Genomic DNA, 16,605 nt, shown 5'->3' on the forward strand with positions numbered 1-16,605 from the left:
TCCACGCAACGGCTAAAAACATTTTAGCAAAACAATACAAAAATAGATGCATACATTTTAGTCAGATGGTACTTATGAAAACTAAAATAATTGGGACATTTATAGCAAATAAAAAGAAATGGCTGACTCTGCATTCATCTCCAATCCGAGTATCTGTAATTTAAGAGTCATTTTTTTGTTGATGTGCATTCGGCTTGAAATAGTTCCAACTTTAGAGTTATGTACGAAAAAAAGCAGACCTCGCAGCATCATATTAACCGGATTCCTGCTCATCTTTTAGTGTTGATAAACAGCAACAAACCTGAGTACTGTCAAAGCAACAGCTACACAAAGCATTATATGATCAAGTTCAAACAATCAAAACACAGAATATACTTAGTTTTAAATCACTTTTCATAACATCTTTATTGAATTTGTGTCTCAGTTTTAAACATATTTACAGATACTTTAATTTGATTATTTTTTATTTTTTGTTCAGTAAAAATACAAATACAGAACACTCAATTTTCAAAATCAACGCAGCTTCCAGCGACTTGATGGCCACCCAGGTTTTTTTTCCGCCTGGGCTTCCCTGCCCCCCACCCCCCCATCAGATATAGGTGGTGATGACGTCAGTGTGATGTCAGAGACTGGGGGATAAATACCGAGAGCCGAGGCTGTACTGCATCAATGGACTGTGGAGGTTGAGTGCCACCAGAGATGAAAGAGAAGATGATACTGGATGGATGATGGAGGGAATAGAACAGAAATATCCTGTATGTACACTGACCGATGCCATCGAGGAGAATTCGGAGAGGTTCTCCTTTAACTTTAAATAAATGTCTGTGGTTCAATTATTTCAAAAAAGGTTGGATTGATTAAATATAAACATTGACCTGGCTAGAAGTTTGATAAAAGCCATTTGGCCTTAACCCTCCTGTTGTCCTCGGGTAAAATCTGACCCCTTTTCAAAGTTCTTATATCAGAATTTGGGGTTCCTTTCAACCAAATTGTACAAAAATTACACAAATGGTTCCATAGAAACACTCGAGTATAATTAAAGATCACTTAACTACTTTCATTTTTCAATGTTATTGCATTTGGGAAACTAAATGCAAAAATGGTATATGTCCTAAACTTGGACATATACCAGTCTGAGATTCTCTCAACATATATTACTCTGATTTTAACTATTAGTCAAAATAATTCATAATTTCAGCTTTCAGCACTCAAAAAAAAAAAATATAATTTGATATAAATGAGGTTTATTGGTCATGAATTCCCCTAAAAATAAGAGTAACACTAATAAGTTGGTGTTAGTGGTGAATCCGGTGGTTAAAAAAAAAGGGAAGACACAACTAACATTTTGACATACATTTTTCGAAAAGGTCTAACTTCTACCTACATTGTTTGTTTGGACCGAGATATTTCTGAAAGCATGTGATTATACCATTAAGATCTAATCAAATGAAAATATTTGATAACAGGTCACGAACATATAGTTTCATTAAATAAATTTTTTTTTGTAATTTCCAAAAAAAAGATGGGGGCTGTAGTTTTTTAGCAAACGCTGTTCAAACAGGATTTAATAGTGCATTTGTTAGGGTCTATTTCCAGACACGGATCAATCCACATTTGGTGCTCTAGTGAGTATTTGGGGCAGCACTACAGTGGGTTCTCATGGTAATGATGGAACATGTGTTTCTATTTGTTTTTGGAGCTCTGTGACACAGAGGAAGAAAATCAGGCTTTGGAAACACCGTTAGATGGATCAATTCATTGTTGGTTTCGGTCTTTTCATGGAATTAATTGTCAATAAGAAAAAGAAAAGAATATCTCCAGCTTTATGCTTTAAATCTTAACTTTAACTAGGTCGTAGTGTTACTGTCCACACTTTGTGGACTCGAGATGAGCAGCATTTTGAGGCAAAATAAAAAGCGCAACGCTGCCAAAAACAAACTTAACATCTATCAATTACTCCATTCTATCCTTGATGCCTATTGATGTTGTAGAAGTACTGTATCACACTTTACCTTCTGCGTACACAGTGTGACTTCATTGACAGATTAGCAGTTGACCTACTGCCTTTGTCGTGAGGACAGGTGGGGATACAGTAAGCTGTAAGTCAGCATATTGATACATTTTAAGAGAACCTTTAGTCAAAATGTTTTTCAAAGCCTTCTTCTGTCATTTTGATGCTCTGAACAGTTTTCATGCACTTGTAGTTGTCAACTTTTTACTCCATCACAGTTCTGCGTCTACCTGCTCTCAGAGGACAGACCGTGTTTGTGCAAACAAAAACAAAAGGACGAAATGTGTATCATAATGATGTATTACAAAACACAAAGGATGTGAAGGAGTACAGTATTGGCCAAGGCATCACACATCTGACAATAAGGCTTGAAAAGAATCAAACAGACACACAACATTTTTTTTTTTCCTGGTTTAGTGCAATTCCTACTCTTCAGCTTTAACGCCTGCATAAGAATCATCTTTAGTAGTCGAATCCTGCTCAGTTTCCTCTCTTTAGCTAAACCAGTCAGTTAATACGCAGAGTTTGGACACATTGCAGATTCAGGTCACACAAACAGGCTTATTACTGAGTGAGTGCGCACACACACATGCGCGCACGCACGCGCACACGCACACACACACACCGTAAAAGCCAGCGGTAATGGCTACTGTGAAAAGAGGTGGAGCAGATGGATGTAGCTGGGGTACGGGGGGAGGGAGCTGAGCTTTGAGGTAACATACAGAGAGGAGCGCAGGTGTTTGTGAAAAGTGTGTGTATGCGTGGGATAAAGAGACCAATGAAGGAAGAGAGTAAGACGTTGAGCTTCGTGTGAACATGGAGAGATCCTTTAAGGTGTTGTGTGAGAAACTTGGTACAAAAAAAATGGCAACATTTTAATAGATGGAAAAAATGCAAAAGAGAAAAAGCAGAAAGCATTCAATGAGCGGAGTATCCAAGATGGCCTAAATCCATACTAAATACTAATTCTAGGCGAGTTTTCAGTATGCAATGTGTTCAAACTGGAAAAGTAACAAAATAAATGTACACTGAAACAAAGTATGTATGCCTACTGTTGATGTAATGTAAATAGAGGAGCTACCCACAACTGGGGGAAAAAAGAATAAATTGTGGATGTGATAAGACAGCTCCAGAAAGATCTCAGAAAAAAAATAACATTATTAAAGGGCTACTTTGCCAATTTTAATCCAGCTCTGTTTCATCTTTGTTTGGACAATGTTGAGATGAATGGTGTTTGGCTTCCCTCCGTGTTAAAGTTAAATTCACAGTGGGATTTTGAGGGCACATACATGGTACCTATGAACTATAAAGATTAGTAATTAGTACATACTGTATACCAGTGGTTCCCAAACTTTTTCTGCAGGGCCCACCTTTTGAAGATACAAATATTTTCAAGCAAATTATTAGAAAAGTGCGCACGCACGCACACACACACACACACACACACACACACACACACACACACACACACACACACCCACACACACACACACACACACACACACACACACACACACACACACACACACACACACACACACACACACAGTCAATGCACGGGTTCATTGAGCCCATCATTAAGCCATATCATCATATATTATACATATCTGTATTTTTTTTAACTTTTTTCTCAAGAACAAAACACCCTGGTTGAATCTCTACCAACATGGATGGGGGATCAGCCTGACTTTAGTTAAAAAATGATAATGAAAAACATTTTGCGGATGGGGGATGTAGTTTTTGACATTGGTGGTACAGCAACACCACCAAGGGGTTTGACTGAAAATTGGACTTCTTGAAAAGTAAATGGTTGATGTAATATTAGATTATTTAACCTCAACGGGACTCTGCAGTCTCACTCATTACAGCAGGAAACAGGTAGTCATGCCTTCACTCACCATCACGTCCTCCCTTCCACTGCCAGTTCGTCTCCCTTCTTGTTAAATGAACACGCCGACGTATTCACCGTATCCCCCAGAGTTAGATAAGTCCATACATACCCTTCTCATCTCCGTGCGTGTCGTAACTCTGTCGGACGCCCCCACCGGTAAACTAGCTTAGTCCAGATCCTGGAGATAACTGGATCCATCTAGCCTACTGCCCCAATAAGTGACAAAATAACGCCAACATGTTCCTATTTACATGTTGTGATTTGTATAGTCACAGCATGTACAAATAACAAGGTCACATGAGACACAGACGTCTTCTAATCGTGTACATACTGGGAACTATATTCTCAGAAAGGCGAAGCACTGCAGCTTCTGCTACTTGGGCGGAGTGATTTGCTCGCAGCACCTGAGAAGCCCCGTGCAACGGAGTTACGACACGCACGGAGATGAGAAGGGTATGTATGGACTTACCTAACTCTGGGGGATACGGTGAATACGCTAAAGTCCCAATAAGTCGGCGTGTTCCGTTAACATTTCTTGCGGTTCAGCTCCAATGTTTTGAGCTCACACCACTGTCATATTTGCTGCTCTCATATTTTCATACTGCATTATTACTGTTCACTTGAAAGAAAACTGAGTTCCATTTAAAAATGCAAACTTAGTTCTCTCTTTTTCTTTTTAAATCAAGCAGATATAGGAGCAGGTCTGACTAACTTTCTAGGGTTTGAAATGTTTAACGAATGTGCTGAGGTTCATGTTTGAGTAGCTAAATTTAAGGATCTACGTGAACAGGAATGAGATGCTTTTGTCTTCTGCAGCAACAAATTTGCCAAAAATGTACTCGATTTTGCTCCTTTTTCCTTTCAGACGTTTCCCAGACCTCCATTTCTTTACAGATTTTAAGGTTTTGACATTTGTTTGATGATTGATGTCGGCATTTAGCAGTTGGACAATAAGATGAACAGAGTCAAATCAATCTGTACAGTAGCTATTAAGTCATTGTTCACCAAAACAATTAACACAGCTATATAATGTAAATTCCACAAGTGAATGTTCTGTATATCTGAAGATAAAAACAATATTTCCACATTTTTATCCAAAATACTTTTGTGATTGAGAGATTATCCAAAACCTGGACATTATGAAATTAAGGTTTCATACTTGCCAGACTTTTCTGACTGATGAGGGGAACCCTGAGCCTCAGAGTTTTTTTATTTTTTTTTTTTTTTTATTGTGGACAGGGAGAGGTAGAGGTTAAAATGGAAAAGAGGAGAAGACATGACAAAATACAGATAAAAGCAGAACATAAGAGAGGGACTGAGGAAAAAGTGGTAAAGATGATGGAGAATTTTAACAACATCATGAGTTCATACAACTTACAGTTGGTGGTCCAACTGGTGGTCCAACTGGTGATATGGGGTTGAACAGAGCAAATGTGGCATGGGAGCTCAGCAGGGAGACTTCATTTATTCAGCTCTTTCAGTGCTACGCTTCTATTTTCCTCTTCTTCATAGTCTTCCCATACAAAGTGCACAAATAAATGATTTACAGCAGAGGTTATTTTAAACACACGCACGCATGCACGCACGCAAGCATTGTTGGGTTCTAGCCTCATTTCACAATGTATGACCTGAAAATGATTTATGAAAGGAAATAAAAGAACGGAAGAGAGGACAGAAGAGTTGATAGAAAAAAAAAGGTGGAGTGGAGAGATTTAAGAAAAAAAGAAGAGCAGCATCCAAACGAGTAGCAGCAGAATGTTTGGGGTTGTGGCTCGGTGACGTCTCTAACTGGAGGAGAATCTGGAAAGATGTCGAGGTGGAGAGTGGTGAAGATGGGGGGAGGCCTGCTGCCGTCACCGTGTAGTTACCGTTCCACTTACAATGGTCCACTTTTCTGAAAAAGGAGGATAAGAAGAAGAGGAGGAAGAGGTGGGGACTGTTGCCACAACCTACCCTCCCACTGATGATGGGACGAGCTGCTAACATTTCCAGGTCAAAGTTCATCCGATGAAGAGTAAACAGGAAGTGGAATGGGCAGTGGCTGGGTTCAGGGAGAAGTGAACGGGCTTTGATTCAACCCTGTGTCCCCATTAAAGATTTGTTCAAACGGGGAAAAAAAAAAAAAAACACACCTTATCAACAGACCCTGTAAAGTCCTAAAGTCTGTCTGCCTGGAAAAAAAACGACACTTCCATCAGTACAGTGTCAAACCGACAGCGTAATCCTTCACCAAAAAGCCCCATACTGCACTCTCAGTGCCTTGAGTCTGTAGAGACAAAAGTTTGGTCAAATCTCATATCAACACTAAAAATAATAACAAAAAACATAACTAAATCAAGCCTCCGGATTTGGAGCTCGGTCCTTCAGAGTCAATTCACGCCAGTCGTGAGGCTGAGCAGCAACACCCACTGTCTTTCTGATTAAAGCAGAGAAGACAGAGAGATCGACAGAGAGTGTCAAAGAGTAAAACATAGAAGAAGCGAGGGAGACTCAAAGTCCTCTCCACGCTGCAGTGGTCTGCGTGCGAGGCACTCCCTCCGTCCCCTCTGGTAGATGTCTGCAGTCCGAAAGCAGTTGAGAGTCTGTAGAGTTGAATGTAGAGTTTTGTCCAGTGTTGGCGGGTGGGATTCTGGGCAGGCAGGCGGGCATACAGTGGCGCCCCCTGGTGCTGTGGTGGAGGAAGATGGCCTGTCCGTCTACCGCTGAGCCGGCTCGCTGCCAGGCAGGGTGATGTTGCCCAGGTGGAGGACAGGAAGTGGGTGAGCCTCTGTGTTGAAGACCCAACTCTCAAACGGCATCAGGTCGTCGCTGGAAAACAACAGGTACAGATACCTGAAGAGGTGGGGGCAAGAATGATTGGGTAAGGAAAGTGAAGAAAAATAAAGAAGTGAATGACATCACTGCGGAGCAAACGAAAAATATTCTGCAGGTTTGTTAAAGTAGAGCACAAAGTGTCAGCTTAAAGGCACAGGAACCTGAAAAGCCTGCATTTGTAGCTAAGTAATAATAATGCTTGTTGTCTTGCCATCAGCTCTTTTAGTAATTGCTGTTAATTGCTTCTATGTTGTTTGTTGACCTACATTCTTTAATCTTTATTTTCCTGGTTCAGACTCTGGGTTTGAAACCAGTTTGTCTCCATTCAGTCCAAATAGGAGACACAGCTCCACCTGGGCATCTCCGTTGATGTGTGATTGACATCATTAGTCTAATTAGAGTTTATTGCTGTGGGTGTCCTCCAAATCCACCTGTACACTTTGTGCCAGGTGTGTTGCCAAAGCAACCTACGCCTAACCTAAGTCTTTATTGTTTCCGCAGTCATCTTGATGTAATTTGCATTTAATCGTTAATGCCCATGCAGTACCATCCTTGTGCCTGGGCTTCGGTGAGAAAAGTTATTTGATATTTTTCCTTAACTTAATTGCACAGTATATCACATGCAGTCATAGAAAGGTAGATATATTTTATACCTTTTTTATGTTTAACACATTTTGTGTGAGCTTTCATTTAAAACCTGCTCACTTGGTTTATGAAATCTAATCAACATTAAAATGCATCTGACACACACACACACACACACACACACACACACACACACACACACACACACACACACACACACACACACACACACACACACACACACACACACACACACACACACACACACACACACACACACACTGTGCGGAAGTAAGTTTTACACAGCAGATCAGCAGATGTTTGGATGCTACATCTTGTGCAGATCAGTGTGACTGGCAGCCAGTCAGCAGCCTGTTGCTGTATTTCTTTAATGCGATTGGCTCGCAGCCAGCGGGGACTAAGACTGAGAGCATAGATAGATGCCAAAGGCTGCATAACACTGAGGCATTCAAATGTCATCGTCTGAGAGAGTAACCAGCCAGTTTGGCGGGTGACCTTTGACGACTTATGGACTTTAGACAAATTTCACTGATGTTTTGATGCTTTGTGGGTGTTAATTTCTGACACATCTAAGTTAAAAGTGGAGGGCTTAAAAGTAGCTTCCTGCCAACAGAAGGGCTGACAGAGTAGCCAAAAAAAAAGCCCAATTTGCTCTGTTTTATGATTATGTTTGACCCATCACACACAGGAACTGTGCACTGAATTATATCTGCACGGCCCGCAGCAGCAGATAACATTCAAAGAGCTGCCGGCAGGGGGAAACAGAGAGCCACATTAGTGGGTCACAGTCTGCATTCAGAGCCTCTTCTCCCTTCATCCATCAGCGATGGTGATGATGCACCACAGAGACATTAGAGTAGTCCTTTGCATTAATCAGCCTTTAAAACACTTTGTGGCAATAAAAGAGAAAAACATAACATATGCCAGTGTGTTACCTGTCATTATTACTCTTAGAAGAGTAATGCTGATATGCAGCAGTTGTACAGAAAGTAAGGGTTCTGTGGCCAGGTTACTGGCTCTATAATAATAAAAAAAAAATCAAAAGATGAAAGGTAAACTAGCCGGTAATATTATTTGTAAAGTTTCTTTTAATTCTACCTTTTGGAGCCAATCCATTTAAATAATTTAAAAGTTTTCACAGGACCATAAACAGCTTCACTATGTCACTAAGTAGTTCTGCTACAGTAAAATTACCCAGGAAAATGTTTTGCTTTAACAAAAATGACCCAATACACAGTACTATGATATTAGCACACTGTGTTATAGATACTAAGAGCTATCTGTAAGTGTATTTGTTATACTTCAAATGTGCTCTTTAAAGTTAAGATCCTGAAGATTTTCATGAAAACATGTTTTTTATTCCTACTTTTGCTCAGCATTTTTCAATAATAGTCTTTCAAAGTATTTACATTCGGTAGTTACCGCTCTATATAGTGGTTTTTATTGTTGGTGGCAGAGTCCACCATTCCCGCACTGGATTCAAATTGCCTTCACACGCACGAGGGATTCACAGGAAAACCAGCGGGTGTTAACCAGCGTTACTATATCTGCCTCATTCTTTAATGTTCGCTCTCTTAGCAAGCAAACCAAACATGTCCTATTGCTGCTAGTTCCTATTAAAAGCATACCAAACACGGGGTGACTTTAATTGTGAAGCGCAACATTTATACATTTTGCAAGGAGTAATAGAACAAGAGGGAGCAGCCACAGTGAGCTGTCAGATGAAAACTGCACAACTTCAACTCCTCAGCAACATAACCAGCTCTTTTTACCGTGCACTGCTGTTGTGTGGAAAACTACTCGAATGAAATCAGATCGCGGTTGCTCATGTCATGATGGAAAAAGGCCAATTATTGACTGACTTCTTTGCTATAACAACTTAAATGTATTTGGCTGTGTGGTAAACTGATGCACCAACTGCTCTCCTGTTGTATTTCTAAGAAAGTATCTGCTCAACGAGTGTTTGGGGTGGTATTAAACCGCACTTGCTGGTACTACCAGTAATCACCAAATCAACCCGGGACTGAGTAGATTTTGTGTTTGAGGTTTGTTTTTGAAGTTGGAAATAATTTTATTTTTATTTTTTCATTATCCGTTTCTAAAACCTCAAAGGATGCCTGCTAAAGGTCTCTGACTGACACGCTGCCGCTTTTATCTTTGCAAAAAGATTTTTCGGCTCATTTATTTAAAACCATTACACAAAATATGAGCACGTAATTGCTGCAATCATTTTCTGCTGACAAGTCTTTTCAATCAGCCAACCCACCACCCACCCACCAAATTATTGCCTTCATCACAAAGGTGATTAATTTATCATCAAAGATCAAGCCAAATATTCAACGTATTGAGCGTTGGCTTACTTGAGCGTCTCGGCCAGGAAGAAGCTCTGCTGCACATCATCATAAGTCGGGTTGGAGGAGTAGACATCCTTCACCCCGGAGAAACCTCCACTCACCCTGCAGTACTTATCAATGGCCTGGAGGAGAGAAGGAGGGAAGGAAAGGAAGAGAGAGAAGGAGAAGAAAAAGAAAGGGAGAACATAAGAAGAATGAGGAAAGTGGGTGGAAGGAAAAGGAAAGGAGGAAGAAGGTAAGGAATTAAGGAGAAAGCAAAAAGATGGAGTGAAAGGAATGGAAAAAAAGGATAAAGACCAAAAGTGTAAGTGGTGGGATGGACAGAAATCCAAAAAGAAAGCAAAAAAAAAAAAAAAAGAGGGAATTTGGATAAAAAAAGGAAAGAGAATGACCGTGAGAAAAATGAGAAGAAGCAAAAGGGAAAGGGCAAAGAGAAAACGTGGGGGGGATGGAGAGCACAATTTTAATAAGCTTACAAAAGCATGCTATAATTAATTTCTTTCCTTGTGACAGATTAGAGCGAGTCCTGGGGAGACCCATACATTTAACAGCAGCTGTAGAAGAACGGAAGGAAATGAAGATTACCACCAACGCCTCCCTACATTTACATTTCATTATAGAACATTTTCTTCTCGTCCCTCTTCTACCCGAATCAGCTTCATAGGGAGGGAACACACTCGTTTGTTTCATGTAAGGCTACATCTGAGGCTGAGGGAGCTGCTGCATGATGGCAAAGTAAAAGTTTGGTTACACTTTACTTGAAGGTATCTACATAAGAGTGACATGACACCGTCATGAACGTGTCATAAACATTATAGACAAGTCATAAACGTTTATGACATAAAGCTTCTGTCATTAAGTGTCATCTGGTTTTTGTCATGACAAGTTAGGGTTAGAGTTAGGGTTAGAGTTCATGTGTCATGACTGTATCATGTAGGGATCGACCCATGTGAATTTTTTAGTGCCGATGCCGATTTCTTTTTCATCAGCCTTAGCAGATGACCGATAACGGCTGCCTATTTTCTTGAGCCGATATTTGGAGTCGATACTGCTTTTGCTCCCTCAATTTACATCATAAAAATGTAAACCCTGCCACACTGGATTTGTTTACGGAATCTGCTCTGCCATTTCTTTAAAAATAATGAACAAAAACACAGATCAGTGTCACTTCTGCAATCATCTTACATTCATATGACCCAAATTATGTGTGCAATGTGCATCATATGGATGGGTGCAGCGTCTCCAGCAACACAGAGCTGCCTGTGGACGCCTGTCTGTAAATAATGCTGAGAAAAAACTATCGGCGAACGCAGCAGCCGCGTATCGGCCAATGCCGATACACGTAAAATCGCAAATATCGGCCCGATATATCGGGTGGCTGATAAAATCGGTCTATCACTAGTGTCGTGTCACTCTTATGTAGATACCTTCAAGTAAAGTGTAACCAAAGTTTTTCTTTAAGCGAGGCAGAGCCTGTGGCGGTCTGTCAGGGGTCTTTTTTTTTCTTTTTAACAATCTCCTAAAAATAAAAAATGTGAGGTTTCTTTTTAAACGTGTCTTTTGTTCCTAGTTTTTAGTAGTGGTCTGTTTTAAAGAAAACAACAATCTGTGTATGCATGGAATTTAAGATACATTCAGGGAGAGGTTCAATCAGATTTTCTTTAAATCCTAACAAAAACACACATGGTGTCCAGTCTTTTCAGGACAAATTTAATCCATGTTCGTAGGTGGTTAAATTGTGATGTAAATCCCTTCTCCGTGCATTCACGTTGACTTTTGAGGGTTTATCTCTGATCTTAATGACGGCAGACGTGATATCAATGTTTCAACAACAACAACAACAAACATCACAACCAGGACAGCCAGTCAGATAACAGCAGAGCTTGGACCATTTAAATAGCCATTTATTCACTATGCTCTATGTTTCTATGCTGCAGTGACAGCAAATGAAGACAAACAAAAACCTAATTTAACATCTTTTGTAACATAACTTACCTTAGATATCGATTTCTAACATTTCTGATAAAATTAGCACAAATATGTATGCTTTTTCCATTCTAATATGAAAAAAGTGTTCTCATATTAAGAGGCAACACTCACAAATAAAAGATTTATACATTAATAAATCATTTAACTGGGGTGCTGATGATTTTATTTTTGAGGATTTAGCACACAGCGAAGCAGAGTTTGTGATTTTTTTTTTTTAGCATTTCTAAAAGACTTGGAAATGAATGGGCCAGCAAAACCAAGAAAATTTCCTCACATATAATGGTACTTTTCCCCCACAGAGCACACCCTGATGATGCCCTATGGACTAAATGTCGAGTGCTGTTTTGGCTCTGAGGAGTAACCGTGTATCCTCTAGCTGAAAACAAGTCTAATTTGTGAGCAGGTGCTTTCCCCGTCTGCACACACCCCCACGAGTCAGCAATACTTCATTAAAAATGCAGCAATCGTCCAGCTCGTGACACTGACGGTATGCTATTACCTGTGTGCTCTATTGATTTGCAATAAGGACTTGTTACAGTGAAATTGGTGCCTCCATAAATTTTTTGCCTGCATTACAGTCCTGCTCATACCTTATCGACTTTCACTATTAACGCATGTAATTGAAAGCATTATCTCTGTCCTTGTCTTTCAGCGTGTCTTTTTCTCGCGCGCACGCGTGTCATCTCCCGCCATCCAGTCCTTGATTGACCGTTTTGCTGTCAGCAGATTTCCGTCGCAAGGAATTTTTACTGTAATTCCTGTAATTAATAGGCTGCTGCGCCTGACGTGCGTTTGCCCTTCTGGAGCCACACTGCAGTGTCCCACAAAAAAAGGAAAACACACACCACTCACACCATAATGTCTGGGTGGTTAAAAGACACATATCAAACAAGTCACATTTGCACTCCAACAAATGCTCAACAGCCTGTAAACTTCAAATCTTCTTACTGGGTTACAGTATACCCAGTATAACTGTACCCATAAATGTAGAACACACACAGAATATCTGTGCTACATAAATTATGGGATAAAAAGTCTACCTGTAGGAAAAGGAGGAGTGGAGTGTCTGCAGCTGCTAAGTAAGGACACATTTCAGCAGCTGGGCTTCACCTTCTCACACACACACACACACACACACACACACACACACACACACACACACACACACACACACACACACACACAAACACACACACACACACACACACACACACACACACACACACACACACACACACACACACACACGCAAAAGCCAGCGATAATGGCTAATGTGAAAAGAGGAAGCGTGACAAATAGAGGCAGGTTTGGTGGAGCAGATGGATGTAGCTGGGGTACGGGGGGAGGGAGCTGAGCTTTGAGGTAACATACAGAGAGGAGCGCAGGTGTTTGTGAAAAGTGTGTGTATGCGGTACAAGGTGTTGTGTGAGAAACTTGGTACAAAAAAGAAAATGGGAACATTTTAATAGATGGAAAAAATGCAAAAGAGAAAAAGCAGAAAGCATTAAATGAGCGTTTCCAAGATGGCCTAAATCTAGTGATGCACCGAAATGAAAATTCTTGGCCGAAACCGAAAACCGAAAAAAGAGGAAACCAAGACCGAAAACCGAAACCGAAACACCGAAAGAAATTAAGCCAATTATTAGTACCATTGCATTTATGGCTATGACTGTGTACTAACTTTACTAAAATCAAGGCATTGCAATTGTATAAATTAATATTAAAGTTTAATTAAAAAAATATCTAGCAGAAATATGGCTACAATCTGATAGTCACATACAGTATACAGTAGCCTAAGAACAGAATAGCTTACCTATTGTTATTATTATTATTATTATTATTATTATTAATTGAGGCACTTTCTTGCAGGATTTCACTGAACATATCAGACAACGAGGGTGCATGCCCCTCATCTGGTGCAGCGAGACAAGTCTTTTTTTCTGCGCTCTGATCTCCTGCGCTGGCGCTGCTCGGTCTGCTCTCCACGCGGGTTCTCCCGCCATCCATCGCGGCCTGGATCATTTCTCGTGCGCGCTGCTTTATTTCCGCATCCAAGTAATGGTCTTTATAACGCGGATCAAGTACAGTCGCGATGAAGTGCAGAGGATCCGAATAGATCTCACTGAAACGTGTGCTGACAGACTCTAAGAGCGTACTTTTCATTGTTTTCACTCCGTGGTCCGTCTCAACCTCTTTGCTTAGGAGACGCTTTGCAGGTGGAACGGATCGGGTACTGACACACGCAGGTCGCGTTTTCTGTTTGCGTCATCACAACATTTTCGGCCGTATTGTTTCGGTGATAAAGGTATTTCGGCCGAAAACCGAAAATGCCCTTTTGGGCCATTTTCGGCCGAAAATTTTCGGTGGCCGAATATTCGGTGCATCCCTACCTAAATCCATACTAAATACTAATTCTAGGCGGGTTTTCAGTATGCAATGTGTTCAAACTGGAAAAGTAACAAAATAAATGTACACTGAAACAAAGTATGTATGCCTACTGTTGATGTAATGTAAATAGAGGAGCTACCCACAACTGGGGGAAAAAAGAATAAATTGTGGATGTGATAAGACAGCTCCAGAAAGATCTCAGAAAAAAAACAAAAAATAACATTATTAAAGGGCTATTTTGCCAATTTTAATCCAGCTCTGTTTCATCTTTGTTTGGGCAATGTTGAGATGAATGGTGTTTGGCTTCCCTCAGTGTTAAAGTTAAATTCACAGTGGGATTTTGAGGGTACATACATGGTACCTATGAACTATAAAGATTAGTATTTAGTACATACTGTATACCAGTGGTTCCCAAACTTTTTCTGCAGGGCCCACCTTTTGAAGATACAAATATTTTCAAGCAAATTATAAGAAAATGCCACATTGTTTAAGGGGTGGAACGGTACATGTATTCGTATTGAACCGAAACGGTACGGGCGTCACGGTTTGGTGCATGAATTTACATGGAGAATACACGGTATAAAAATAAATAAAACTTGCGTGCAAATTAATTAATGTAATGCGGAACTACTGTTAGATACGGGGGTTCTTTAGGGACACCTAATGTGTAGCCCCGCCTTAGCTCTGAAGCTCTGATTGGCCCCTATGTAGCCGAGCTCCGCCTATGTATGCAGTTTTTTGTCAGGTCGACGGTCCAGTGAGGGAGTCAGAGATAGCAGCACTAAGGACGAGTATGGCGAGTGGTGGCGACCCACAAGAGTTAGAGGGACCAGCCGGCCTCTTTAAGATCGCAAGTTTGGGAAAACTTTGGTTTCCCAGTCAGCAGAGACGGACTGGGACCAAAAATCGTCCCTGGCATTTTGGCCCAGACTGGCCCAATACCCCTGAATATGTATACCAACTCCGACTCCTTAAAACTACTAACGCCATGTAATGAATAAGCAAGAATCAGTGAGAGTTGACACATTAAATATTTAAAAAAAGTGCCATTTATTAATACAATAAAATGGTATACTGCTCATGAATCATAAAACAAGCTATATATATATAAAAATGTTCATCATTGCACGACTGAAGAGGCCCTGTGCTTTAATTTGAAGAGGTCTGCCAATACAGATAGAACAGCTACAATTCTCGTTAAGAAAGTTCACATGATGTGAAACGTTTATCTAGGCTACTTTAAGGACACAAATGCACAAGCTTAAGATTTAATGAACCTTAAGGTGGTGTTTTGCTTATTAAAGGTAGGCTAATATAGCCTAATAATAATAAAACGGTGAGAACATCATCAGTCAAGACTCAGATACACGCGCACTTAGCCAAACGAATGCAATCATACAGTAGCATTGCCTACTTCTTTTATGGTTGTAGTGTTATCCTCAACAGTTTGTCCACCACTTGTTTTTGGCTCAGTTTTATCAAGCGGCAAAGTGTTTTAAGGGCAGTTCTGCTTACCGCAGGTTCTACCCTCACCTCTGTCCCTCTCCTCCTGAGTCTCCTCCTCACTGTGCATATGCCAGTGCTGCCGACACTGACACCACCACCACTATCATCAGCCTCGGGAACTGACGAAGGTCCTGCTACTGCCGAAAACATGTCTTAGGACAGAAAACCTAGCCTATGTGATATTTTAAGTGTTTTGGGCCAGCCCAGTGTCAACTGAAAAAGCAATAGGAGGCCGATCTAGGCCTACCACTTTTATGGGCTGGACAAAAAAAAAAGGCCCATTGGGAATGCCACATGGCCAGTCTGCCCTTGCCAGTCAGTTACAGTAGTACAGGCGAGAGAGTGGTGGATATGACGAGGACTGTGTGTCAGTTATGTTCAGCAGTTGTTGGGTATGTGAGTTGAAATACGTCTAACATGCTAACGCATATTCGACGCCATCACTCAGAGAAGACGCAACAAACTGTGTATCCAAGAACACTTAAATCAGTATAAATGACGTCATATTAGACACAGACTGCTGTTGTAGATTAGTGTTACGTTTCCAGCGTCGCGACTCCGAATCGTAATGTTAGTTGGGACAGACGCCTTGTTTCTTTAGGCTAACTATATTAGCTTTAGCCAGGCAGGGAGCAGCTTTCTGCAGTGAAAAATGGCCGGGAGACGTCGTGATAACGTTGCATTAATCAGGTGATTTCGTTAGTCTTTGCAGAGAACAGAGATGCTGCATTTCCCGTTTTATAACCGATTGTCTTATTTTGTTTACAAGTTCCAGATGGAGTCTGGAGATGATGTGGGGTACCTATTGTTTCCGGTTGACATCTTACTTTACACACTTCAGGCTGTTGCAGCTAGCTCAGGGGAGAGACTGTATGACACTAAGTGGGACAGCCTGAGATATGCACAATAAAAAATAAAAAAATTGCCTTCTGCATTTTTGTTTTGCTTTTCCCTCCATTGTACCGAACTCGTACCGAACTGTGATGTCTGAACCGAGGTTTGAACCGAACCGTGACTTCTGCGTACCGTTCCGCTCCTACGCTGTT

At 40.8% G+C, this 16,605-nt stretch overlaps 1 protein-coding gene across 1 annotated transcript in view; it reads right to left on the minus strand.

Moving 5' to 3' along the window:
* Nucleotides 1-5,098: 5,098 nt before the first annotated feature.
* The window catches only part of man1a2 (mannosidase, alpha, class 1A, member 2), a 139,778-nt gene continuing 128,271 nt past the window's right edge, over nt 5,099-16,605 (minus strand). The window contains exons 12-13 of the mRNA XM_039817834.1: nt 9,683-9,798; nt 5,099-6,734 (exon numbers count right to left, since the gene is read on the minus strand). Coding sequence (XP_039673768.1) covers nt 6,599-6,734; nt 9,683-9,798 — 252 coding nt within the window. The 3' untranslated portion in view covers nt 5,099-6,598. The remainder of the gene's footprint in view (nt 6,735-9,682; nt 9,799-16,605) is intronic.

This window comes from Perca fluviatilis, chromosome 12 (assembly GCF_010015445.1).
Source record: "Perca fluviatilis chromosome 12, GENO_Pfluv_1.0, whole genome shotgun sequence".
Lineage (NCBI taxonomy): Eukaryota > Metazoa > Chordata > Actinopteri > Perciformes > Percidae > Perca > Perca fluviatilis.